Source organism: Vanellus vanellus (assembly GCF_965231255.1).
Source record: "Vanellus vanellus genome assembly, chromosome: 15".
NCBI lineage: Eukaryota > Metazoa > Chordata > Aves > Charadriiformes > Charadriidae > Vanellus > Vanellus vanellus.
The window spans coordinates 14486628-14514594 of NC_138920.1; the positions used below are offsets into that span (position 1 = coordinate 14486628).

Genomic DNA, 27967 nt, shown 5'->3' on the forward strand with positions numbered 1-27967 from the left:
AGGGGGGGGGGAAGCAAGGCTCGCACGTCACAGCCCTGCAAGTGAGGGCTGGGGAGGGGCGAAGGTGACCAGTGCTGGGGGCTTCATCCCGCTCCGGGCCCTGCTGGGATGTTCCCAGCCCCTTTTTCCCCCTTTTGCCCCCAGATCTGGCTGGGGGTTGTTAAATACAGGGTGTCGGTTTTGCTCAGGGACACTCACCTCCTGGGGCTGTTCTAAGCCATCCTCAGTAATTACTTATGTCCTAATAATAATTGCCATAAATTTCAAATGCTGTGATAGCACAGCTTCAGCATCCCCATCATCCCCATCATCCTCTCCCCCATCATCCTCATCATCCCTATCCCCATCCCCATCATCCCCATTGTCCTCATCCTCGTCTCCACCATCCCCATCCCCAGCAGACCCAGGCACCGCTGGTTTTCCATGAATGGCGCACCATCTGCTCCGTTAATTACAAAGGCAAAAGGAGAAGGATCACGTTTGTAATTAATCAGCGAAGAGATCCCAGTTGTTCAATGCCCATGCAGGCTTTTTGCTGGGCGCAGCGTGGGTCGGCGAGGGTTTTCTCGGTTATTAGAGGGAAATTAGGAGGGAAATGGGTGGTGAAGGGGCTGGTGCACCTGAAGGTGTCCACACACGTGTCCATCTGCATGGTGGGGATGGCCGGCACAGGAGTGCATTCGTGTGTGTGACGGCGTGTGTGCAGCCATGGCTGTGTGTTTGCCAGGGTGAGGGTTGTGTAAAAGCGTGGTGGGGCGGGTTGTGTAAAAGGGAGGTGGGGGGATTGCAGGGGTGCAGACAGGCAGTGGTTCCTTGCACACGTGTGTGTGAGGGGTTGCAGGGGTGCAGACAGGGCTGTGGTTCCTTGCACACGTGTGTATGCGAGGTTGCAGAGGTGTAGACAGGGTGGTGGTTCCTTGCACACGCGTGTGGGGGGGTGCAGGGGAGCCGAAGGGGCGGTGGTTCCTTGCACACGCGTGTGGGGTGCTGCAGGGGAGCTGATGGGGCGGTGGGTCCTTGCACATGCGTGTGCGGGGGCATCAGGGCCAAGGCAGTTTTCACGCCTGGAGGGAGAGATGCGGGGTGTGTGTGTGTGTGCTGGTGTGCACGGGCGGCTCCGCGGGGGTGTAAGAACACGCGTGCGGATATGCTCACACGCGTGTGCACGGGCAGATACCGCCAGCTGCGCGCATGCGCGCACGAGTCACGCCCGCCCTTGGGACCGCCGCGGCGCCAGGGGGCGCTCAGCTCCCCTGCGGGACCGGAAGTGCCGCGCTGCCCGCCTGAGTAGCCCCGCCCTCTGGCGCCGCCTGCTCTCCCGGCCTCCGCCGTCGCCGTCGCTCCCCCGGTCGGGTCCAGCGGCCCTGGTCCCGGTTTTGGTGTTTCTTCTTCGTCGTCGTCGCTGTCACCGGCATCATGAACAAGAAGAAGAAGCCGTTCCTGGGCATGCCCGCGCCCTTGGGCTACGTGCCGGGGCTGGGCCGGGGGTGAGGCGCCGCCCGCGGGCCCGGCCTAGGCCTTCCGCACCCCGGGACCCCCTTCACCAGCCGCCCGCTCTCCTCGGCGGGCCGCAGGACACCCCCGGGCCCCGTTTCGTGCCTGGCTGGGTGCTCATGTCCATCTCCGTCCCCTTGGGACTGGCCGCGGGCCCCGCGTGGCCTGCTCGGCTTTTCAAGCGTTATGCCTACGAGATGGTTCGCGTCTGCTCTTTTAGATGGGCGATTTTGTATTTAAAAGCGGACCTGGCACCGGGGATAAGTTCCTGAGTGCTTTAGACGCCGCTGGCTGGGAGGGGATTATGCCCCTCCGGGTTTGGTAACTGCGTGTATGTGTGGGGCCCCATTAAAAATCACCAGTTTTGGGTGCGTTTGTGCTGGGAACAGTGAGAGGCAGGTTTTGGTGGCCTTTTGCTGGGTGTGAGTGATGTTTGTCCTCCATTGACTTGTTGGTGCCCTTATGCTGGGGTGATTCTATCAAGTCTGTCCTGGGAAACACTGGCCAGTTGCATGTGGGGGTTTCTGATGAGCCCGAGTTGTCCAGTCCCCCAGCCCGTGGTGCCCTACAACCTGCAGAATTGGCTTTTTTGATGTATTCCACTGAGTGACATGCAGTTAAGAAGGGAGAGCATCTCTCAGTACAAGATGGATGGTAGAGCAGTTAGCTGGGTGCTTGCAGTGTCTTTATAGATTAAAGTTCTCCCTATAAAAGGACAGTTTTTTCCCCCAGGCTTTATGAATGATAGGAGTGGGGACTGGTTGATGCCATTCTTGTAAAAAAAAAAAAAAAAAAAAAAAAAAGGTATTGTTTGCTGTAAGTAATAATTTTGACAGAGTGCCTGCGTAACGAATGGTGGGGTTGCAGCATACTAAATAGCTGCTACTGGTTTGTCAACACAGAGCCACAGGTTTCACCACCCGCTCTGATATTGGCCCTGCACGTGATGCCAATGACCCTGTGGATGATCGTCATGCTCCGCCAGGGAAGAGAACTGTTGGGGATCAAATGAAAAAGAATCAGACGGCTGATGATGATGACGAAGATTTGAATGACACCAATTATGATGAGGTGATGAAATTTTCATCATCTTGGAGTTGTTTTTCAGCAAATGGAAGAGGAGTCCTTTAGCTCTTTGCTGTCTTCCTGTGAAACCCTGTATTAGCTGAGGTTTCAAGGCCAGAATTTCCTGTAGTTTGCTGGCAGCACTTCCTTTCTTTTTCTTTTTTTTTTTTTTTTAAATTGAGACCTCATTATACATAATGGTGTAGTGCTTGCAGATATTTGTTGTGGTGTTGTCCACGTATTGTGGTTTAATTATCTATACAGAGCCCTGAGAGTCTTAGGAGGAGATCCATAAATAAAAGATTAGTGTAAGTACTTTGGGGGATGTATTTTTTCATTCTGCACAAATGAAATCTAAGCTCTTACGCTTTGACGTATATTTGTCTTTATGTGCTGTGTGTAGTCTCTTGTGTTTAAATCCCACTTTGGTTAGTTAAATGTTGTGTTATTCTTTTTGTTTGCTTTCAGTAGTTTAAAAAAATAAAAGTGGTTAGTGGAAGAAAATGGCCTTTCTATACTGGGATCTCATTTATTGCTTAATAGAAGCAATTTTGAAAGAGAAGCAATTTTGAAGCAGTTTTGCTTTTGAAATGGTGTGGGAGAATAAACACTTGGGGTGGTAGAAAGCTGCTTTTATTTAGGGTTGTGTTAGTCTGATGCAATGTTGTTAGAAATAGCCTGCTCATGCATTTTTGTTGTTCTGGGTGACTGCTGGCTGTAGCAGGAACATAACAGGAGCTTTAAACTGAGGATACTGCTTTTTTTTTTTTTTCTTTTTTTCATCTTTTTTTTTCCTCTCTGTCTCCTAATTCTTAGTTCAATGGGTATGCTGGGAGCCTGTTCTCAAGCGGTCCCTATGAAAAAGATGATGAGGAAGCAGATGCTATTTATGCAGCTTTGGATAAGAGGATGGATGAACGCAGAAAAGAAAGAAGGTAGGATAAATTATAACACTGACGTGGAGTGTTTTCCAGTTAGTTTGTATTTTAGTTTTTCTCTACCTCTTCCATTTTCCAGTTCAGATTTTGTCCTTGTCTGCTGGATATGTTTTGAGATGCGTATGCAGTTTTTACTTGTTTTAATGCTGTATCCTTGACCCCGTGGCTCCCAGTTTTAAGGATGATGGGTATTTTTGCACAGCTTGCTCTGAGTTGACATGATTGAATTGCTTCACTGTGGTTAATTAAAATTCACTGTAGTTCATTAAAATGATGTGGGGAGATGGGGAGTGGCTGGTTTTGACACATCGCATACGGCACAGTGCACTGGAAATTGTTAGAAAAGTCATGCAATGTGGGTGTCTTGTAAACTGATGAGTGTTATTTAACTTGTTAAAGTCACTACTTGATCTACAGGTAAGAGGATGTTAAAGACTGAAGTTTGCTTGGTTGGAGGCGTCTGTTTTTACACTATAATATTGTTTTATTTGATAAGGCATCTTTCTCACAATGTTGATAATCCAAGTCTGGAAAAAATGCCTTTTTTTTTAAATGCCTTGGCTCTGATCAAACACATTTTTCTGTAACATCAACACTTTGTTTAAAGACTTGCCAAGTGTTACTTTGAGCATAACCTCAGTACTCTTTTTCCTAAGGGAACAACGAGAAAAAGAGGAAATAGAAAAATACCGTATGGAACGACCCAAAATTCAGCAGCAGTTCTCGGACTTGAAAGTAAGGAAAAAAATATTTGAAATGTGGCTTCTGTCTTTATCATATGTGAGAGGTGGATGTGTGTTCTGCATTTCTTTCTCAGATTTTGTTTGTTAGCAAACGAGTACTTCCTTATCCTCCACATGAGAATTACTTTCTGTTGGAATAGTCAGTAAATGAATACGAAGCTGGCAGCTAGTGGTGCAGAACATCTTCTTGGTTTGAAGCTCTTTCAAGTACTGCAGTATAATTTTCAGTCAGTTGCGCAGTTACAGCCAGTATAATTGGTAGTGCCGATATAAATTGGAACAGTGGTGGAATCCGCAGTAAGTGATAAAGCCAACGTTGTCTCTACTGACAGTGGCATTCAGAGTTGTGCTCAGTTTATGGGAGAGGGTGTTTATAAGCTAGTTTGTATATATATACATAGATATAGGGGAATACAGTGATTCTGCCTGTTGAGTGCTTTTCTTGTGGATACACAAGATAGTGAAGTTTATGCAAATTTTGATACTAGACTTTTGGTTTGTGCATTATTGTGACTTCACATCAGTTCTTGAGAAGGTGCTATGCTTCTGTCTTTGAGGGACTGATAACTTGTTGGCATTGAAATAGTAGTTGAGCAGGATGGCCGGCCTCTAAATCTTAAATCTTTAAAAAAAATGTGTTGTTCAAGCTATTGTCTAATGATTAGTAATAAACCACTCAATGCTGCAGGCACTGAGATTAATCTGAATATTTGTAGCACTGAATTTAATAACAAAATTGATTTGGGATCTCAGTCTGGACTAAACCCAAATTCTAATTAAATGCATCTAATTCTTTTGTACATTAGATTAGAAAAAAAATCTGACCTTTGACCTTGATCTTGAATTCTTTCAAGAAAAAAGTCTATTAAGGAATTAAAGCAGTTTAAAAGAAATTTCTACAGCAAATAATGATGGCAACTCCTGTTTGAATAGCGGAAGCTAGCAGAGGTCACAGAAGAAGAGTGGCTGAGTATTCCAGAAGTTGGTGATGCCAGGAACAAGCGTCAGAGGAATCCTCGTTATGAGAAGCTGACTCCTGTACCCGACAGCTTCTTTGCAAAGCATTTACAGTCAGGGGAGAATCACACTTCTGTGGACCCACGACAAACGGTAAGTACAAAAAACGAAGTACCACCGACAAACGGTGAGTACGAAAGCAAACCTGATGAAGGTGTGAACTGTACTTTATAATTAGAGGTGAGGGTTAAACTGTGCATTCACTAGTGGCATTTGGGAAAACAGATAGTTGACCAAAAAAGCCTGCTGTAGTTTGTGAGTCTGTCAAAGCAATAGCTGCATGTTAAATTCCTGTGCTTGCCGGAGTCTTTTCAGTACATACCCATTGCCACGCAGAACTCAAGGATAGACAGGGAAAGATTGGTTCTTATTTTGAAAATGTAAGAGGGTGTTTCTTTTCCTTTTCTCTGGCTGTAGAATGGTGATAATGAGTTTTGGTGAGCATAACCAACATCTGTTTCTGTTATAACAACGTTTTGCAAAAATGGAACAGAAAATAATGTTCAGTTTCACCTAATGGTTTGCTCAACCCTGGAGTAGTTGTGTTAAAAATTGTCTGTGTTACAGTCAACTGAAAATTAAATAATTTAGTTTGTTGCTACACGGCTGCAGGCTACTATGGTCATACAGTTACAGGAGAAGCTGGCTGGCCCTGGACTGGCACCAGATGTCCATGAGACTTCTTTGTGGATATTCTTGTTTAAATGTGCTAGGTTTAGGTGCTTGTGCTCACATTTTACAGTTTCTTGTTACTTATTTCGTTGACTTGACTAAACTTGAGTAATTACCTACAGATTTGCAAAACCTGTATGAGAAATGTTTTGAGATTCAGGGAACCCATTGTTTCAGAAGTACGTATAGGGTTTTGGCATTTCTGTCCTATCGCCACTGGAGAAGCGCAGATCAGCCGATAGCCTGAATTATTTTTGAAATCTCAGAAGAGATTTTAGGAATGTATTTCTCTCACTCTTGTTTTTAGCAATTTGGTGGATTGAATACTCCGTATCCAGGAGGCTTGAATACTCCATACCCAGGAGGAATGACACCAGGCTTAATGACACCTGGGACAGGCGAATTGGATATGAGGAAGATTGGCCAAGCCAGGAACACCTTGATGGATATGAGGCTAAGCCAGGTAAGGATGTTGGAAGGCAGGATCTGTCACAGGTGTACCCGGGGTTGGTGTTGTGCCACTATTTAAGACCTGGTTTTAGAAAAGTCTTTAATTCTCTTGGGTGTTAGAAAAAACAGCTCAGCTGTGCAATAATTTTGTACTCTTCCTCCCCAAATCTCATGCCCTCTACACGAATAGAATTTCCTGAGAAATAACAGTTTGACCCTGGAAGTCGTGGTCATTATGGGAGAACAGACTGCCCTGTTATACCAGAGGTGGACTTCAGGCAAACAGCACTGGTAGTTTTACCAAGGGAAGCATATCTTCTGTCCTGTGTAGGGGTGCAGGACAAAAGGCTGAAGAATACTACTCTTAAATTGTTGGCTTCTGTTCTTTTTCATTGATTTTCCCATCTAAATCTGGTTTAAACTAAAAAGATGGGCTTTAGCTGGCAGGGCTGTAAGACCTGGTGACTGAAAGCCAAGCTGCTTGTTTTCTGGATTTTCAGTGGTACTAAATTTTTAACGTTAGAGTCACCTATTTTAGAAGGGGGAAAAGCTGATAAGCAAGGCTTTGTGTTTTACTCCTTCCTTGGTTTTGGTAACAGATGAATGTCTAGGTTTCTTGTATAGCTGCAGTGTCTTTTCCAGTCTTTAATGCATGCAGGCAGAGTGTGGGGCTACGAGTGGTCATTTCAGTAGCGCTGACTTGACTTTTGCAGGTGTCGGACTCTGTGAGTGGCCAAACTGTAGTGGACCCGAAAGGATATTTGACAGACTTAAATTCGATGATTCCCACACATGGAGGAGATATCAAGTAAGTTTAAGAAGGATTAACTGATTTATCCTCTTAGTAATGGCTGTGATCCTGCATATAAATGGAAATCTGTCTCAGCGGGTGGCTTTCAGCAGGCATTTAATTTGTAAAAGATGCTAGGTGAGTTTTTGAGGATGAATTCTTTTAACATGAGATCTGGTATAGTCTTTCGACTGATGTATTTAGCATCTGACCTGGATGCATCGATTATGGGAATTGTTTCTATTCTATCCCTGGACTAACATGCTAGAGTGATGGCAGTGTGTGGCTGCGTTCCAGGCAGGAAATAACCTGGTTAATTGTACCTGTGTACTGCTAATTTAGGCTTGATTAACAGCCTCTGAAAACCTCTTTAACCTGAAGTTTAACACCTGTTTCATAAAGAATTGCCATTGAAGTCAAAGCGATACATGTAAATGTTGATGCTAATACTTGATGCTTGTGCTTATCAGCTTCCAACTGCAAATGCCTAGCTGTAATTCCTAATAATCTTACTTAAATACTTAACCAGTTTTCACTGTGATCTGGCTGTGTTAGTGTATATTTGTGAGCTTGTTTTGGTAGTATGTAATTTGTGTCACCAGTATGGAAACATTTGAGGTCACAATTACTGTGCATCTAAGTGTGGCTGTGAAGAACTGACTGTAAAGCAGGATTCAGGATTCTTCTCATTCAGGAGAATTGTTTGCTAGTGTGCTGAAAGTTTTCCTGCCTGTCTTTCCTCCTCCCTCAGTGATATCAAGAAAGCGCGTTTGCTCCTGAAATCTGTACGAGAGACCAATCCTCATCATCCACCAGCCTGGATAGCATCAGCCCGACTGGAGGAGGTCACTGGCAAACTCCAAGTGGCTCGAAACCTCATCATGAAAGGAACAGAGATGTGCCCCAAGGTCAGAATTGCTTTGCTTTGCTGTTGATCCTTGCAGGACAGTAGGAAAAGGTTGTGGTTATGAGCAGCAGCATCTCTCTGTTAAGCTTGTATCAGGCTATATCCAATACAGCTTCACTATCTGCAGTATTAAAAGAACACATATTTAGCTAGAAGCTCTAATTTTAAATTCTTGTTTTGATGCAAAGGAAGATTGTTCATTTTTCCTGACAGAGTGAAGATGTTTGGTTAGAAGCTGCTCGGCTTCAGCCTGGGGACACAGCCAAGGCTGTTGTGGCCCAAGCTGTCCGCCACCTTCCACAGTCTGTCCGAATCTATATAAGAGCAGCAGAGCTGGAGACAGATATCCGCGCAAAGAAACGCGTCCTTAGGAAAGGTGAGAGCTTCTGCAGGGTCAGGGAACAAAGTCTGAGTCTTCCTCTGTTTGTATTGCACTGTAAGTTGTTCAAGATATTTCTGTAAGTTTAAGTGCTTTTTTTTTTTTCATCCTTGGTGAAAATACAGTTGTTAATGATGTGTGCCTTAAATGGCAGAGCTTGCTGCCGTTGGGTCAAAGAGTAGAGTTGTTGAGGTGTTTGTAAAACATCCTTCAGTGGAAAGCTGCCCTTACAGAGCAATTGCAAAATGACATTTCACTAACCAAAACCAATTCCAACTTGATCAAAATGATGCTTTAACGAGAAAAGGGTGTTTTAGGTGCCACCTTGTGATACATTTTGGAAAAGATACTGGACTTTGTGTTTGAGTTCCAACTTGTCTGTAGCCTGTTAGAGATCACAGTGATTCCTGGTGGAGCAGCCTTAGGGGCCTTGAGGTTCTTGTATCATTGAGCCTGGTGGGCATTGGGACTTGCTTTACTGTAGCGAGTCCTGTGTTCTTGGCAAACAGCTTTTCTCCGTGGTGTTTACCTAAGACCATACACCTTCTGTCATATTGCGCTTGGAGGTTTTCCTCTTTGTGGAATTACTACTTTTTCCAGTGATCTCTTTAACAGCAGTTTATTGTGTTGTCCTGAACCCAGGTCTTCCTGACGGGTTCATCGTATGATTTCTTTGATTACTTTAAGTTACTGTGCCTGTATCAGTAGAGATTAGATCCTTCATGACTATTGAATTATATCACTTATATCTCCTGACTTTAGTCTAGACAGGGAAAAGGGTCTGGTTTTAATACATTTACTAAATCATTGTGAAGCAGTCTACAGTATTGAATGGCTTGGCTTCAAAGGAAGTAAATTGCCTCCTACCTCTTATTATTGCATGTAAAATTGCACATCTCTGGTGAAATGACTTCTTACTGCATATGGATGAAAAGCGCTTAAAGATTCCTGGGTTTGAAGTTGTAAGAGTTCAGATATTAGCTATTCAGTAGCTTTTTCCATTTTCATTGGCTAAGCAGTGCAGTGTGCTGTGAGGTGTTGCTTCTGCAATGCTGTGTGTCCTTCTCAAGAACAATAATGGATGCTGAACAGAAAAACACTTTTACATGAGCAGAAATAGATTCCCGAATTCAGCTCAGGTAGGAGAGTATCTTGTGTGAAAGCAGCGACTTACGCATTAAGTACTGAGTTTTGCTTTAAACATCATATTTGTGAAGAGAAAAACATCTTGCTTAGTTTTTGGAACCACCTACTTAATCTTTGATACAAAGCTGTTAGTGGAATGGAACATGATTTATCATTCTTTTTCCAATTTCTGCTGGTTAAGAGCTTGACAGGGCTCCTCCGCTACCTAGGGAACATCAGTAATATGATGCTTGGAGCTGTTTGTGTATACAGCCCTAAGTTATGTGTCAGTTTAACCCATTATTTCCCCTAAAATAAAAAAGACTGACTGCCAGGTAATGTCACTGAAGTGTGAGCTTTTGTAATGTGTTTCTCTTGTCTGTTGGCTGTGTGCATTCCTACCACCCAGGAGAACCTCTGGAGTTTTTAAAGCTGCTCTCTGACTGGAGAGCCAGCAAGCTGAGTGTTTAAAATGCGTCTTGAGGTGTAAAAATTGAATGCTCTATGTACGAAAACATGTTCTGTCCTGCTGAGTGATGCTTTCAGCTCTTGCAGACTGATATTATTCACTGAAATTCTTCAGAAAAATCTCCTGCTGCTGCAGACTCGAGGAGAAATGGTTAATGCTCGAATCCTTGGTGCGTGCTACTTGTAAATGCTCTGTGTATTTCTGTAGAGCTGGGATGTGCTCTAAAGTTGAGACTCAGCAGAGTGCCTCTGCCTTTGCAGGAAGGCTTAAAGGAACCTTGCCTAGAAGCCTGGCTTGTTTCGAAGTAGGTTTAGATGCCTCTTCCTATCTGTTTCTGTGGTCCTGCAATTATGCTTGCTCTAGTGAAGAAGCTTGTGCTCAATCCTCTGTTAATATAGCACTTTTGTGTACAATCACCATGGAAGCAATGAAACTACTACTGCAATGCAGCTAGTACTAATCGTCTGTGATGTAAGTTGTAGTGGCAAAAGGCTAAAAAAACCCACTTTAGTTTCTCAATGTCACTTTAAGATATAAGGTTATGAAGAGACAGACTGAGAAAAGCTGTTTAGACTTTAATGTTTTAGACAGCTTGTATAGGACAGTCTGCAGGGAGTGCAGTTTCTACCAGCAGTAGCTGACTCTTGGACAAGATTAAGGAAGTCTCAAAGACTTTTAACTAGATGGAGTCTGTATTGGATTGCTGAAAGAACACTATGGATTCAGTGGCATAGGGTGTTAGTGTCAGCAATACTTTTAAGCTTTTATGCATCCTCCTGTTTTATTTTTGCATAGTGGGCCAATACCTTTTTGGGAAGATAAACTGGTATCCATTAAGCTGTCAGGAGATGCCTACAGGACAAGTAAATTGTGAAGGGACAGTTTCAACATCTAAGAACAAGGTTGTGTTATTAGTTAGTATCGAAGATGCTCCTTTTTTTATAAAGGGACGCCCAGCATGATTAGGCTACGCAATTTTGAAGATCCTATATATGCTCATTTGCTGAGGCTGGAGGCTTTGTGCAGTTAGGTGTTTTACTGAAGAGGATGCAATTACAGTTTCTACAGGGAAAAAGCCCTTGGCTCTCCAAAACCTGTTTCCAATTAAAATTATTAAGTTTTTTATCTTCTGATTTTAAGTTCTCATTAATATAAGTACAGTTCCCTCCCTTCTCTCTCTCAGGAAATTGCATCTGTAATAGGACAAAGCATTTCATATATCATCTTTAAAAAAATATAGTTCTCTTTGGTAAACTACTTTGTCATGATTGACATACGTGTTTTGCTTCTCTAGCCCTTGAGCATGTTCCAAATTCAGTGCGTTTGTGGAAGGCAGCCGTGGAATTAGAAGAACCTGAGGATGCCAGGATCATGCTGAGTCGGGCTGTGGAGTGCTGTCCAACTAGCGTTGAAGTAAGTTTTTTAAAAGTAAAATAAAGCAACCCCCTACACACCACTTCAGGTTGGCAGTAGAGCTTTGAAAACAAAAGGCAGGGTGAGTGCAGTATGAGTTTTCTACTACACGCTTTATGCCACAATGAGAAGGATGTGATGAGTAGGGGACTGTGTTTTTTTTCTCCAGATTTGATTGTCTGGAGGTCATTATATGCCTCATTTTCCTGTGTAATTGTTACGTTAGTTGTGCCAGTGTACTGCTGTGCCTGCTGTAGCCAATTAGCCCTGTTCACATTTGTGTTTCGTGCCTCGACAGTTGTGAAAACAAGCATACATATAGCCTGGGGAACTAAAACAAAGTTGCTCGTTTCTGAGATGCTGAAGCAGAGTGTTATATTTGGCTGTTTGAAAGGTGATTTGAACAGAAAATATGAGAGTAGCAGCGCAGCAAATAGAGATATATCTTAAAATTATTAGGATTGAGCTTTAAGGACAGTAGTAGACTCTGTTTCTACTATTTCTCCATTGGTATTCTGCAGACTGCTTATACTACTTGAGGACAATTGCCAACCAGTAGCAAATGGCATAAAGCTGCTTATCTCTTTGGGCCGACACTGCCATACGGCGGCGTTGTCATCTCCTTGTTCTAATCTAAAATACATCTTTTGTTGCTCCGCAGCTGTGGCTTGCGCTGGCAAGGCTGGAGACATATGAGAATGCTCGTAAAGTCCTTAACAAAGCCCGTGAGAATATTCCGACAGATCGTCACATCTGGATTACTGCTGCCAAACTGGAGGAAGCCAATGGAAACACTCAGATGGTGGAGAAAATCATTGACAGAGCCATCACATCTCTTAGGGCTAACGGTGTGGAAATCAACAGAGAGCAATGGATACAGGTATTTGCTTGGTGTTGGTTAGACCCAGATGGATGCTTCAAGTTCTATTTTGGTGCAAGATATCGTAGGATAGAGTAATTTTGCACTAGATTTATCAGTGGAGATCCTCATGAAAAATACAAGAGGTGAGATTAAAAAGCTGAGGAGAGCTGAGGCCATAGTTAGGTGGTATTCTGGAGTAACTCTGCATCTTTTGAGCTGAGGAATGTCTGATTTACTTCTGTCCTGGAAGATAACCAGCTTCAAGTTGAAGCAGCTGCTGCCTTAAGTAGGACAGAGGCTTTAAGCCTCCAGTGAAGGATTTATGTATTTTTTTGCATATGTCTCTTTTGGCTTAAAAGGTATCTGTTTGCCAAAGAAGTCTTTGTCAGATAGTGTTGTAAGAAGTCAATACAAGTATTGCATATTCAGCAGGCAGGAAATACTCTGTTAGTCCTTTATTGGCTTGTAGTCCTGAAGCTGTGCAGAGTGGTCACAGCTGACAGGTGGAACTGTGGCGTACAGTGATGTTTGCAAAACACAACCTCTACACAGGTTTCATTTGAGGTCGTCATATTTTGATGTTCTGTACTAGAGAAGTTGCAAAATGTTGTAGGGATTTCCAGTGTTTTCATCATATTCAAAAGCTGTAGTGCATGAGCTTCTTGAGTTCGTAAGACACTTCAAAGACTATTGCCATCTAAATGGCTTGATGTTCAGGTTAAAGTAACCTCTTTCCTCCTGAATATGTACTGTGCTTTGTTTAACTGTAAATCTTTAAACCAGTTTGCTACTAAAATCACTTAGAGTGGGTCAAGGCAGCAAAATGTTCTTGGCGTACTGCTTAAGAGTATTGATAATGAACAAAGTATTGAATATTAAATGGATATCCTTGTTTACATATAAAAGAATTATAACTTTCTTTACAGCAATTAAAGGTTAATTTCAACTTCTGTTTAAAAAACTACTACCACAGCCTCTGCATCATTGTCTTCTCGAGTTCCTTTTCAGTACTAGAACTGTTCCGTTTCTGTTATTTGATCAGAGGCCTTTTTAACAAGTTTAAGCAAGACACGTTTGGCTTTCCGAAAGCTTTGTATGTCTTAAACCTCCACTTTTCCATATATGCTCTGGCGAGAGAGCCTTTGTACCTTTATCTTAACACTGGTTGAGGGTGTATTAATTTAAATTCAGTTATTGCTTAGCCCTTATTGAGACTTAAGAACCAACCCAAAGCTGAAAGAAGGTCAGTAGTTTTGATGTTACAATTCTTCCTTCTCAAATTCTTGCAGTTTTTTATTGGCCAGGTCCCTACTTGGCCCAGCCCAGGGCAGGTCAGTGGAGCTGTAAGAGGAGACTTTTCAGGCTGGGAAGGTCACGCATTGTCACACTTACTCCTTTTCAGTGGATGCAGTTGACAGGCTCTGTTTCTCAACCAACTTTGGACCGATTCGGTGTACAACTATAGCACCTTCCTTGTGGGGGTGGGCTCACCAGTTAGTGTCAAGATATGTTTGAGTAATAAGATATTTTTAATGTGGCAGTGACCCCCAATGTGTCTGTGTTTGCACATGAGGAGTTGCTATTGCAGAATGTAACTTCTTGTGCTGATTCCTCAAAATGAACAGGGCTTTCCTCTTGTTTCTAGGATGCTGAGGAATGTGATAAAGCTGGAAGTGTGGCCACATGCCAGGCGATTATGCGAGCTGTGATTGGGATTGGGATTGAGGAAGAAGATCGGAAACATACCTGGATGGAAGATGCAGACAGTGTATGTCCATGTTTTTTGTGTTTTTTTTTTTTGTAGTTTGGTTTTGTTTTTTTTTTAACTGGGAGAAATTGAACTGGAGCCTGGGAAATGACATTTTTTATTGGTGAAAGTGGATGTGATTCCCACATCTGCCTGCATTTGGCCAGTCTGCCTCTTGGGATGTTACTGTATTGTAGAACTTTTTTCAGATTTGAATTTTTACTAAGCAAAAACTTGGTGTTGTGATACATTGTTTGCTGGGCTTTTTGTTTTGGGTTTGGTTTTGTGTGTGTTATCAGCAGAGATTCAGGGTCTGGTTAAAGGAACTGGGAGTTGAGTTTCAAGGCGTAAACATTGTAGCTCAACAGTTAATGTAAGACTGGACAAGGGAGTGGGTAAAAGTTTTACCAGACTTTCTTTGCTTTAGGGGAGTAGTTTTAACATGCACTAAAAGCTAAATTATATTTCAGCATGAGAAATGTCCACTTCACTGGCCTTGAATTGGGCTTACAGCAGTAGGGGGGCATTTGCTGTGCCGCATACAGTTTACCTGTAAAAAAAAAAAAAGTAGTGCAAACATGAGAGCCTTTACAATACCTTACTGATGTTTCAAGCTGGCCTATGTGTGTCAGTCCCAGTGAAAGGCCAGTGATACTTGTGCTCTGATAGAGTGATGCTTGAAAATTTCCTCCCTGCTTCCTTTTAAAAAGCTGATAGTAACTGTTCTGTTATATATAATGCCCTGATTAATGTATTACTCTGAATTATTGAGTTCTGTGTTGAATTATGCATGTGTCGTTCCTTCTTGTGCTTGATTTCAGTGCAATCCTAAACTGACTTAGTTCTGAACTGTTTTTCCTTAGTGTGTTGCTCATAATGCTCTGGAGTGTGCCCGAGCAATTTATGCTTACGCCTTGCAAGTTTTCCCAAGCAAGAAGAGCGTGTGGCTGCGAGCAGCGTACTTTGAAAAGAACCATGGAACAAGGTATGTGTGCTGCATAATCCTTGGGTGGAAGGGTTCATCCTTGTTACAGGGTGGTAGATTGGGGAGGTAGAAAAGCTACAAGATGAGCCCTGAAGTGTTGTGTTGCACGTGCGGAGATAGGTCAGCTGGTGGAAACTTGCTGGCATTGCTTGCAAGTCTGACCTTCTTTGTTATTGTTGTGGTCAGAACATCTTTGGGTTTTATGAAGTCATAAAAAGTTTTTTTGCAACAGGGTTTACTTAGTAAAAATAGCTATGAATAGGCAAGGTAGGGGACAGTCGTCTTTGAGAAGGCATTTCTAGAAAAAAATGGGAATACAAATCACCTAGAAATACAGCGTGTGCTTCATTTCATTTTCATAGATACTCCATTGCTGAAGTTGTCCGAGCAGTTCTGGCATTTTCTGATTAAACATACTGTGAATGTGTATCACACTCTTTATAAAAAGATTGGTGTTATACTGTCACAGTTCAGGCCTCTTATTTTGAAGTTTATTCATAAAGCTTTACACATCTGAAACTTTCTGCCTAAAGTTTAGAATAAAGCAAACAATCTATACAATAGACCACTTACACACGTGGAATCATCCTTATTAAAGCCGTGGAATAGTGTGTAAGTGACTGCAGATGCTGAGTTGAGCCTCATTCAAGCCTTTTTCTTTTTTTTTTTTTTTTTTAAATAAGTATGTCTTTTGCTTTTGATGTTGTTCTCCTATGTTTCCCCATGGTGGCTAGCTTTTAAACCCCTTGTTCTACCTGAAAAGTATATTTCCCAGAGGAGAAAAAAAAATTCACTAAGATCAAGCCAGCTTCGTCTAATAATTCTGAAAAACTTCCTGTCTCAGTTTCTACTAAGGTTTGTTAAGAAGAGTGGCTCTTTCCAAGACAAATGAGCTGTTTGTGTGCAGGGTCTTTCCACAGAGGCTATCAAACAAAGGTGTCTGAACAATGAGCCGTTTGTGGAGTGCTGATTTCAGAACCCTTGTGAAAAAAGACCCCACCCTTTCCTTGTTATGAAACAACTTATCAGGGTTTACAACGTTGGACTTTGCAACAATATTTATAACATTGAGTGATAGTGGAAATAGTGTGTGAGAGCGTGCCTTTGGCAGTATTTTGAGTGATCATAACTTGCTCTTTCTTGTCTCAGAGAATCCTTGGAGGCTCTTTTGCAGAGAGCTGTTGCTCACTGCCCCAAAGCAGAAGTGCTCTGGCTCATGGGAGCCAAATCGAAGTGGCTGGCAGGAGATGTGCCAGCAGCCAGAAGCATTTTGGCCCTGGCTTTCCAGGTGGGTATATTGGACGTGTGTGATGGTGTTAAGTACGATTGGTAAAGAATACAGAGTAGGCTTTTTGTGTCAGCACCTGATTCCTGCTGCCTGTCAAAATGATGGGGGCTTCTGCTATTCTTTGATTGTCTGATGTGGCAAAATGTTCTCCTGTAAATAGCGGCAAACTGGAAGCAAGACTATTGCTACTCTTTTAGTAGTACCACACCAGGTTCTGAGTTCGCAAACCATTAATTTTACTACTATGGCTTCCACCAACCCCAGTCATGGATCAGAATCCCTTTGTGTTGGGTCATCTGTCTCTTCAGTAAAAAGAGTGGTGGTCTGCCCTAATTAAAGAAGTTACTGCATTACTTCTGGCTTGCACCAAACCCGCTAATCCACAACAAAATGAAGGGAATTGTCTGCTGGATGCTGAAAGGAAGGTGGGCAGAGCGGTACAGTTCTAACACTGGGAATGAGGCTTAAAAGCTAAGTGATAGCAAAACTAAATGACAGGTCCTGAGATGGAAGGCAAAATATATTTACTTCCTAAATTTGTTCTTGGAGCTTTATGTTACCATCCTGAAGATTTCTTGACATGGTTGCCACCGGAATGACTTTTATTGGAAGAGTGTTCACAGACTTCAGCTGGGAATTGAAGCTTCGTTTTTTTTGCTTGGGGATAATAAAACGAGGGTCTCATTGTGGCAGACCCTATGATCTTTTCAGTACTTAAACTGGAAGTTCAGAAGATCAAGCATTAATGCTTTTCAACAATTGAGAAGCATCCAACTTCTAAACTGGTGTATATCTTTGTGTTGCGCATCTGTTTTGGAGAATTTCTATAAACTTCAAAGGTCAAAGAAGATTGGGAGGAGCTTGAAGTGAAAAAAATCCTAGTGTGGATTGACAAAGCTCTGATTTCAATTTTAATCTGGATCAAACGGAGGATTAAATCTGCTGTTGATTCACTGTATGCATTTGTCTGTCATTTTATGTTCTTGCAGGCCAACCCCAACAGCGAGGAGATCTGGCTGGCTGCCGTGAAGCTCGAGTCAGAAAACAATGAATATGAAAGAGCAAGGAGGCTGCTGGCAAAAGCTCGCAGCAGTGCCCCCACTGCAAGGGTAAGGATGTGTGAAGGGTGGAGAGGCTGAGACCTCTCTTGGCCACGGGGGAGTTGAGGCGGAAGGAGGAGTTCCTTCAGTTCTGTGGCCTTAGTGATTGACCAGATGGCTCCCTGCCATTGCCTTTTGCAGGCATGTGGCCGCTTTGCTGCAGCACTTCTCCAGCAAATTGCGACACAAAATCACGGCATGATGGGAAGAAAAGGCTAGGATCAAGTGAAGGGTTTCAGTTTTTTTTACACAAATGGCAAAAGTCAGGAAATTCCCAGTTTACAGCTGTTTGTATAATGTTCATGTTGCACAAAAGCATGTCTTGGAAAAAAGAAAGGGAAAATACTTTCAGAGAAGACTCGCTTGTGCTTGCTGTGCTAAAGACAGCTCTGGTCGAGTTTGTTGTTTAAAGTTACACTCTTGTGTTTATCTCTAGAGTTACTTCTGGTATGATAAACTTTGTCGATTTTCAGCTGTTCATACAGAACCATTTTGACTTGTCCAAATAAAAGAAAAATGAGTTTGGTTTCCCCCTCTGCCTCCCCCCCTCCCAATTTGTGCCTCATCCTAGATCCTTTAATCTGTTCTCTTCCTCTTTTGTCAGTCAGGGAGCTTCTCTCCAGCTGGCAGCTGGGGCTGAAGCTCTGGTCTCAGCCTTGATGCCTCTCTTGCGAAGTCATGGTGGGGGAGTTTGGGAATGGGGAGGATGGGGATCAAAGAGTAGTGAAACAGCTCTCAGTCTATAATGTATTTCTCACAGCTGTAACTTCCATGCACAGCCAAAAGAAGGGCATTTGGGGCAGAAAAGTATATGTACCAGTTTGTAATTAGGACAATAGTTAAAACTTGAAGCCATAAATAAGAATAAGTGGTCTTGGTAGCTTGGATCTAAGGAGACCAGATTGTGCTGATGAAGTAGGCTCAAGTTTGTTAACTGATTGTGCTCTAAATCTATGTTCAAATATTGTACAAATGTCAACTCTGTGCTAATAGGTGAGGTATAGGTTGATCACTCTGTTCCAGCTCCTTTAATATTTGCATTTGCCTTTCTCATTGTTGTCTGTTCCCACTATTATTCAATCCTGGTTGTTTTGTTTTGTTTTTTATTTTACTTCAAACTGTAGCTAATCAATAACATTCCAATGAATGTGTGAAAGTGGTATCCCACTGTATTGATGGACTAATGGTTTTTCAATGGCTGCTAGTGATAAACAGCTCTCGTTTGTTCTCAGGTCTTCATGAAGTCTGTGAAGTTAGAATGGGTGCTTGGGAACATTGCTGCAGCCCAGGAGCTTTGTGAGGAAGCCCTGAAGCACTATGAGGACTTTCCCAAACTGTGGATGATGAAGGGACAAATTGAGGAACAAAAGGAGCTGGTAGAGAAAGCACGGGAGGCTTATAATCAAGGGGTAAGATGTATGTTATTGCAAGTTGGCTTTGTGCTTTTGGTGTGGTGTCTGTCTTTGAATCAAAATGGAGAGGGCTGTGCCCCAGACTAACTGGAGAGGTGATTTCTGTTCTCTCTGTTATTGCTTAAAACAATGATAAAACAACAACAACAAAAAAGGACCTTGAAATAAGCAGCAAGGATTTCGCTTACCCGGTATCCACGTGCAAAATTGAGAGAGTTTTCTGTGTGCTTGACTCCTCACTGGTAGGAAATAAGTCATTGCACAGTAATTCTGTAAGACCTGTAAAGACTAAAAGCAGAACTCTTAAAAGAAAAGCCTCCTAACAAGCTCATAGATACATACTGTAAAAGGAGTTGGCCTACAGAGCACTCATGTCTCTTTTAAATGGTAATCCATGTCCTTGGGTATGAATGGTTCTGAAACTCTTCGCCATGAAAGTAATATGGAAGCAAGTTTCTTCTAGTGTCGCTATCCTAATGACGTCCTGGGCTTCAAAGGCAGTCTGGTTCCTGCACACTCTCGTGCTATGGCTTGGGTATGTGTAATAGCCCTCCATCTCCAGACAGAGCACAAATTGTAGATGTAGTCTTAAGGGAGGTGTATTATTACAGGCACAACTTAGTACACAGGAAGTTCCGTTCAAATACACGGAAAAACTTCTTTACGGTGAGGATGTCAGAGCACTGGCACAGGCTGCCCAGGGAGGCTGTGGAGTCCCCTTCTCTGGAGATTTTCAAGACCTGCCTGGATGCAGTCCTGAGTAATGTGCTCTGGGCAGTCCTGCTTTAGCAGGGGAGTTGGACTAGATGATCTCTAGAGGTCCCTTCCAACTCTGAAAATTCTGTGATTCTGTGATTATTTCGCTTGCTACTGGGATAGCTCAGTCATAGTTGATGTACTGACTGTTTTGGATATAGGAGAAACTTGACTTCTGTACTGCTCTGTGCTGTAAGACTAACTAGAAGGAAGTTGAGTGATGTAACCAATTTGTCTCTCTTCGTCTAAACTCTCCAGGAGGATGTTTCTACAGGGGTGACAAGTTTTTTTCAAATTTACATATTACCATACTGTTTGTTTTTTTAAAACAGTTGAAAAAGTGCCCCCATTCCATACCCCTGTGGCTTTTGCTGTCAAGGCTGGAGGAGAAAGTTGGACAGTTGACTAGAGCAAGGGCCATCTTGGAAAAGTCTCGCCTAAAGAATCCAAAGAATCCAGATCTCTGGTGAGTTGTGTGGAGACGAACTGAATTTGGGCTACAAAGCCTACGCGTTCTTCAGGCCAGCTATTTTATATCTTCTCAGCTGTTTGAGCCTGGAACATATGACCATGCCCATTCTAGAGTTTCTTCTGGATTAACAACTTTTCTGAAGCCCAGAAATGCTTTGATGATCCTGGCTAGTATGTAGCTACTCTAAGGAGCTGGGGACTAGTTAGTTCTTTACTGATAGTTGTAGTGCACAGAGCATGAAACCCCAGGGATCTTTCATTTCTGTTATAGTCCCTTTTTTAGATTGTTTTTGACCTAGGCCAGCATAGAATAAAGATCATGTTTATTTTTAGACAGAAAGGAATAGGAGGATGTCAGTCACCTACACATACTCAGAATATAGGCAGATGTTTGCAATTTCTAGTGACTTTCATGTGACTCGCTGCTTGGTTTTGCATAATGAATGCGTTGTCATAAATATCACTGAGTCTCTTCCTTACCAGGTTAGAATCTGTGCGATTGGAGTACAGAGCTGGGCTAAAGAATATTGCGAATACTCTGATGGCCAAAGCATTGCAAGAATGCCCCAATTCAGGTGAGACGGCTCCCATTTCTATCTTAAACATGGTTGTTTTGCCCAGTTCATAAAGGTACATCTTTCTTCAAGATGTTCTTTCTGGCCAAGTCTCAAAATACTATGTTTTGGAGAAGTGTCAGTCATCCTTCTGCAAATGAAATGTTGAGGGTCTTTGTGAACAATTCCAGTTGCTTTATGGTGGCTTGCACCAGGGAGGTCATGGGTTGGTGTTTGCTCCACTTTGCTGCCGTATCCAGTATATTATTGGGTCTGTGGTCCACAGTTTGTTCCCAGGTTTCCTGGGAAAGCATCTTGGATATTTTCTCTGAAGCTGGTAGAAGTCTGCCAAGGTTTAAAATTGAAGGACTCTTGAGTGTTTGTAGTTAGGAAGTTCAGTGGAAAAAGAATGGGTTTTTCCCTGTCACATTGGAGTACAGCTGGCCAGAGGAGATTTCCCGTTGTTGGTTTGCCTGTACTGGTTGTACTACTAACTGTGTACTTAGTAACTTGTGCTGGCAGCGAGTTTCAGTTGGAGTCATGATTAGGGGATCGTGTACCATAAGTGTTTAATCCTGGGTTTTAATTATTTTAACTCTTTTAAGAAAAGGCAAATAGGTCATATAATGCAAGTCAATTGGTTCTAACCAGCAGTGGAAATATTTGCCTCTTGGGATGGGAGGAGAAAGTGTGTAATGCTTCCCTATTTTCTGGCAGAATTGTAGGAAGACTTAATTATTTAAACATGTTGACATCTTTGGAGAGAAGATGTCACAAAATGTAGTAGTCTACTGCAGGGCAAGCCTTTTTAGCTCGCCTTCAGGCTAGATTTTGAAAGGTGTTTAATTGGCAGCTGCTGAAGTCCCAGTGAAATAACTGGGAACCAAGTGACTTTTATGACATGATAAACTCATTGCAAGCTGCTCACCATGCGAGTGGGTCAACAAAGCAATACCACCCAAGTCCCACTTTGTTTTGTGAATGACCTAATGCTTAATGAGTGTTTGCCACCACAAGCTTTTTTAGAGAATCTGCATGTTGCTATGGAAATGGGGAGCAGGATCTCAGTTTTTGTTTAAATAAAATCGCTTCCAACTCTATCTGAAAACTCTACAAACAGGAATAAAAGCCTGCAGGAATTAGCTCGTTGGACACTTACAGTCGTGTAAACCAAAGACTTATGTCCATCGATTGCTGAATTGATTCCCAGTTGCTTATGGCTGTTGTAGGCATGCTGCACAAAGTAAAATTGAAATGTAATGGTGTTTGTGTCCTCATCAGGCCTGAAAATAGAGGCCTGAAAAATGGGGTTTGACCCTATGTGTAAAGAGCAAGAAGAGAAGAGTTCTGCTCCAGTCTGTTGCTGCAGTCATCAAAGCGCTTGTGTATATTCCCGGGGTGCAGTTTATGGGAAGCGAGAGCACTTTGATAAGAGTCCTGGCAGACACGAGCTTTCAGGCTTTACTTTGACGTGATCAGCAGGTATGGTTGGCTGACATGAGAAACTGAAGATTTCATGCTCCTCTGAGCATATTTCCTTTCTTGCTTTTGGCAGCGAGAGGAACTAGGGATTAAACCCAGCTTTCCTGGACCTACTCTGTCCTTCATCGTGTGTATGGAGAGCCAGCGTCAATAACACCATGGTGCTTTCTGGCACCTTGAAACTGCTTCCAAACGGTGTACTCTGCACCTTCTGGGACTACTTCTGCCACTGCAGTTTCCTGTTCAGACAGATGGATATCTTTCACTTTTGAAATGCTGAGTTGCCCTCCCCTGTTCCGCTGCTCACAGTGTCTCATCTGAAAGGCGTGAGCTCTGGGTTAGCACGTGCCAACGTAGGGAGTGCTGGAGCTGCAGGGGGGTTATGGTGCAGAGATGTTCGGAACTGAAGGTCTGGCGTGGTGTAAGCAATAGCCAAAAATTCAGAGTACTGAATTAAGTATCCATGCAGAAGGAGGGATCTGGGATGAGGTTGGCTGATAACCACCAGGGTGGGGGCCACGATGCTTGCTTGCGTTAGAGAGCCCTGGCCTGATGACAGGGTGGGGAGGGTTAATGTCGGAAATAACACTAAACAATCTTCCCACTTGATTTGATTAAGGAATCCTGTGGTCAGAGGCAATTTTCCTTGAAGCGCGACCGCAACGAAAGACCAAGAGTGTGGATGCTCTCAAGAAGTGTGAACATGACCCACATGTCCTGTTGGCTGTGGCCAAGTGAGTTCCTGTGCTTGATGTAGTAAAAATACCTGTTTCTGTGTGCGGCTGCGTCCATGATGAAACATTGTGCTCAAGCATGACCATGTGATTCTGGCTGCAGCAACTCTAATAAGCCTCAAAGCAAGTAGCAGCTCTCAAGCTGTCTCCTAGTAACTGTGCAAATCTGCTGCTCTCCCTTGATTCAAAGCAGGGGATGTCAGCCTGCCCTCAAGCTGTTCTGATGGGCCTGGGACTGCAGCACAGACAGCAAACAATACTTTCACACTGAGTCCTTTTCCAGTGCTGGGTATCGGCACTCTGAAAATTGCTGTCTTTGTGTCCCTTCAAAGGGATTTCAGTGTGCTTTCAGGTGAAGGCTTGGTTGAGTTTTGCAGGATATGTTTTAAGTACTTGTGAAAATAGGCACAATTTTGCTGGTTATTCTTTGGCTTTTATGTAGCTGACTGTGTGTTCTTCATATTTTCTCTCTATCCTAGATTCTGTCAGATTTTTTTTTAATTCTGAGCCACATTCTGTGCTGTTGTTGTCTTCTCCTTTCCTGAATTTCTGCAATGTCAGTTTTCTGCAGTTGTGGCCCTTCCTGGAATGCAGACTGTCAGTCATACTGGAGTTTGCTTCCCTGAAACGGGAAGATAGTCTGCTAGGAATTGTTGTCTTGTCTAGATCAAGTTGTGAGGCTTCCAGTGATGAAAATCCACCATTAGGATTGACTCATGCCGCGTCCCTTCTGATCTGATGTGTGAACGACTCTACAGCAGTCGTGATTGGAACAAACTTACATTTCTTCCTTGGTGAATACCAGAAGAGGTTAATGCAGGAAGCACGTTGCCCAAACAGTTGCCCAATTCTTTCACAACTCTTTTTTTTTATAAGCCAAAGAAAACTGTAGGATACACTCCAGTGACTGCAATGCTGGGTTCTGCCAGATAATGACAGCTGACTTGTTCAGCTGTAGCAGCAAGCGAGAAAAATGTTAACTTTTGCTTTATGGAAACTGCTTCCACGCCTCTCCTGGTACAACCTCAGACAGTTAAGCAGTTAATCCCAACGCAAACAGCTTCCACATCCCATCACGACTTGCATGTAGGTACGGTAATACCATAGTGTCACAAGTCTGTGAAAAACTTTTGTTAAATATGTTTCTGAAAATGGCTGCTACTTGCAGGTGTTAAGCCTCTGCTATCATTGTTCGTGCTCTTTTAAATCACAGTTTATTTAACACGGAACAATCAAGAGTATTATAGGGCTTAAAAACAATCACATAAGCTGTATAATTTTATGACTGGCTAAGCTCTTTATGAGGGATGGCTGGCTGATTTGATAAAGACCTTACTAGCTCAAATGAACTCTTTAATGCGAAGGAGTGAAACCAAGAGACTATTGACTCAGCTGGTTAACTACTGGGGAGAAATTTCAGAATTCACGAGTACCTTTGTGAAGTGGCAGCAGTCGGGCTGGGTGCCAGGCTGGGATTTGAGCGCGGAAGCTTACGTGCTCGCCTTTCCTTGTAAAGTGGAGCTGACAAGATAGGTCTGCTCCACTGGAGCATGCAAGGTGGATGCCGTGGCTCCAGGAATGTGCATGCAATTTTCAGCTTTTAGAAGTTATTTAATTGTTAGATACTAAAATCGACTTGAAATATTAAAAAATTGGAGGAGAGAAAATAGATGTAGGCATGTGATCCTGTCTCTGTCTATGCCAAATCTGGAACAACAAAATTAAGCAATTGAGTTAGCAAAGATTGAGCTCAGAGAGTAATGCTTCCCTTCTCGGGAGCATCTGTCTCTTCCTGGGGCTAACTTAACCTGCTTCGCTGAGGGGAGAGTGAAGAGGAAGTGGTGGATGTTCTTTTTGGTCCTCTCGTGTCTCTTCGCTTACCATGGGAAGGACAGTAAGCAGATGCCTACAAAATCTGCTCTTTCTTTCTTGGGAGAGCAAACAATTGAAAAATCTGTAGAGCCTTTAAGGTGGAGTGCTTGCGGATTGCCACATTCCTCTAAAGAGAGGCTATTTGTTGACTCACTTTCACTTTTCTCAACAGGCTATTCTGGAGTGAGCGTAAAATAACCAAGGCTCGAGAATGGTTCCACCGAACAGTGAAGATAGACTCTGACCTGGGGGATGCCTGGGCTTTCTTTTACAAATTTGAGCTCCAGCATGGCACAGAGGTGAGTGTGTGCCTGGGAGCACAGGCGGCAGGAATTCCTGGCCGTTGTTGGTTACCGATTCCCAGGGATTGCTGCAGTGCTGGGCTGAGCGCACTGCCGCTGCCTGTGTGGCTCACAGATGAGGTTACGGCTGTCACGCCTGGTCAGGAATGAGCATGAACAGGCCTGTGTGGTGGTTTTTAAAAGGTTCTGTCATTAGCTGAGCTGTCTTTCAGGCTGCTTTGCTGTCCACAGCCATGCTAGTTTGTGCAAAAATCTATGAAATCAATCTTCCTTCTGTAAAATGCAAGCTTTCTCATAGGAGATTTTCCTGTAATTGCGATCCTGGGTTTGTGTAACGAGTCCCGTTTCTTCACAAGTGTCAAGTACAGGTTGCACGTGAACGCAGCCAGAGGAACAGTCTGTTCTAATCTCTTATGGCGGTTTTTACTGCCTGATATTACTGAAATGATGGGAGTGTTTATCTTCTGACTTCAGAGAGACCTCTCACTTGACAGACCTCATGCAAGTGGTAATGCAAAGGAAGTTTCTGCTGCAGTTTCTCTGGTGTAGCCAAAACTTGCTTGACTGTAATTCGGCCAGTTTGTTCAGCAAGGCAGGAGAGTTGCTGTCACTGAATTTTGACTCGGGCTTCCATACTGCCTTTAAAAAACCAAAACAAACCAAAAAACCTGTAAGCTTTGGAAGAGTGTGTGAATCAGGGAGGGGCTTGTTAAATTTTTGTCTCTGTGCTGGAACAAACCAGGGCATTAAGAGACTCACAAACTGTCGTTTCTCTTCCCCGTAGGAACAACAAGAAGAGGTGAGGAAGCGCTGTGAGAATGCTGAACCTCGCCACGGAGAGCTCTGGTGTGATGTCTCCAAGGACATAGAGAATTGGCAGAAAAAGATCGGAGAGATTCTCATGCTTGTGGCAGCCAAGCTCAAAAATACCTTCTAGACTGTGCTGGCTTCAGCTGCGTTAGTCATCTCTGTAGGACTCGTCTGCTTACCTGCTTTCGGTGCATTCGCCCTTACGGTGGCACAGATTTTGGAGGACAGAAGATTGGTGGCAATATGAAAGATCTTTCTTCCAAAAACAAAAGCTACTTCCTTCTCTTCCCAGTGGTAGTGCTCTTGGGTCACGCAACGTGGTCATCAGCTTCTGCGGCACATCTGAACGTTGTTGCTGGTGTCGCGTAGGAGAGACGAGCAGGCTTGTGAAGCTCCCTTGGCGTTTTCGTTTTGATATCTGAATCCCACCTGTAAATTCAAGCTTTGATTAGCGGTTGCATGGATTCTGACATGTAACAGTTCCTCTGGTTTCTTCCCTAGCACGCGTTTCTGTCCTGTCCTGTCCTGTACCCCTTTGTGCAGTTTCTTTAGTGTTTTGCCCATCTGATGCTCGTTTATTGTTGGCAAATCTGGTTTGTTGCTGTTTGAATACATGAATGTCCTTGAAGGAGACAAGTGGGGTTCTGCTGGGGGAAGGCTGGCAGCCGAGGGGAAGGGCTGGGCTTGGCTCCTCTTTTTTTTCAGTTTTTTTGCCACAAGCCTGGTTTAGCTTGGTCTCCCCTGCTGGCAAGCTGCAGCACAGCTCAGAAGTATTCCTCAAACCTGAGCAGGTGGAACTTTTTGTGAAAACCAAGAGCATATTTTTAGAGACCTTTTCCTCAATTTTTAAAATGTACATAGTATAACTTTGTTCTTTTAGGTGTCTGATTTCATTAAGCACATTAAGCACAGTGGTATTTTAAAGTAACAAGGCAAAATCCAGCAATCCCTGAAGGCCGTTTTGAAGGAACAGCCTTTATTTAGAGCCATTGAGAGACTGTGCACTTTACAGCAGTGACATTTGGGGTGACTCTCTTCAAGTGGAGTTGGAAAAAAAAAAATCAAATTCATGAGAGGAAAAGCTTTGTGTTTGGGACCCTTTATAAGCAGTCTTCAATTTTCTACGCTTGTGGTCTGTATTATTTTGACCCCCCAAAACCTGACTTTCTTGTGATCATTGAATGAAAAGCTGTAATGTCTCACTTGTTAGGATATAGCAGAAGTATCCAGGTCTGTGTACCTGCATTGTATAATGTATTTAGTTGGAGGAGAAAACCCCTTATCACTTGCTTGAACAATATGTATAAAATACAGCTTGTTTTGTTGTTTCCTGATGTTCTCTTTGAATGTGGTGTTGCCCTTTGACTGGGAAGAGTGGGTCTGATAGCAGAAACCTTTGAACTTATCAGGCTCCCACCACTCTGGGAATGTGTCTGCCAGCGGTGGTTATGCCAAGTTGTGCTACAGCCTTTTGCCAAGAAGGATGAGAAGCTGGTGTTTTAGCACTGAAGTAGAAACAGTTGGTCTTGAAGCGAAAGCCTGTTTTTCTTTGGGTTTATAACGGAAACTCTTGTGCTTTCTCTTGAATAGCTGGTGAAAGTGGGTGAAGCTGCATTTTCATTAAGGAGGGTGTAGATCACAGATGTCCCATGGAATTGTAGTTTCCTGAAGGTGAGTGAGAGGTGTTGGGAGTTGAGAGACTCTTGCTCAGGGATTTCATGCCATCACTGGCATCCATCCTGTATGTGGGCTTATGCGAAGGGGAGGTGGGGGGGAGTTTGGGGAGGAGAATGGAGACATCAATCTGTTGTGAAAAGAGGAGGGTGGACATGTGGGAAGGGAACATGGCTGGACCAGGATTTCCAGACTGAGCCAGAAACTGCAGAAGAAAAAAAAAAAAGCTAAAAAGTAGTTTTCAGCACGTGCTGTCCTTCCTCAGCCCCTTGTGCTTCTCACGCGCTCTTGCATAATGTGGTCTGTGTAAGTACTCGCACATGGGGACTGTATCCTGCTTCTCTGGGAAGGGAACACTGGCATTTCAGTTGCTGTGGCACTTCCTAGTGTAGTGATGTGCTTGGGAAAGCTGAGTGCCGCTGGTACGTAAATTCCTCTGCCCTGCGGTGCTGCCAT

At 43.3% G+C, this 27967-nt stretch overlaps 1 protein-coding gene across 1 annotated transcript; it reads left to right on the plus strand.

The window, feature by feature from the left end:
• Positions 1–1323: 1323 nt before the first annotated feature.
• PRPF6 (pre-mRNA processing factor 6) lies at positions 1324–27167 on the plus strand. Its single transcript, XM_082491134.1, has 21 exons — positions 1324–1487; positions 2397–2565; positions 3376–3494; positions 4154–4232; positions 5174–5350; positions 6237–6392; positions 7093–7187; positions 7921–8077; positions 8290–8452; positions 11344–11462; positions 12124–12342; positions 13970–14092; positions 14935–15056; positions 16206–16344; positions 17334–17453; positions 18677–18853; positions 19945–20078; positions 20567–20658; positions 22739–22853; positions 24898–25024; positions 25812–27167. The coding sequence occupies exons 1-21, from the start codon at positions 1417–1419 to the stop codon at positions 25962–25964; spliced, it is 2826 nt and encodes a 941-aa protein (XP_082347260.1). The 5' UTR covers positions 1324–1416; the 3' UTR covers positions 25965–27167.
• The last annotated feature ends 800 nt before the right edge of the window (positions 27168–27967 follow it).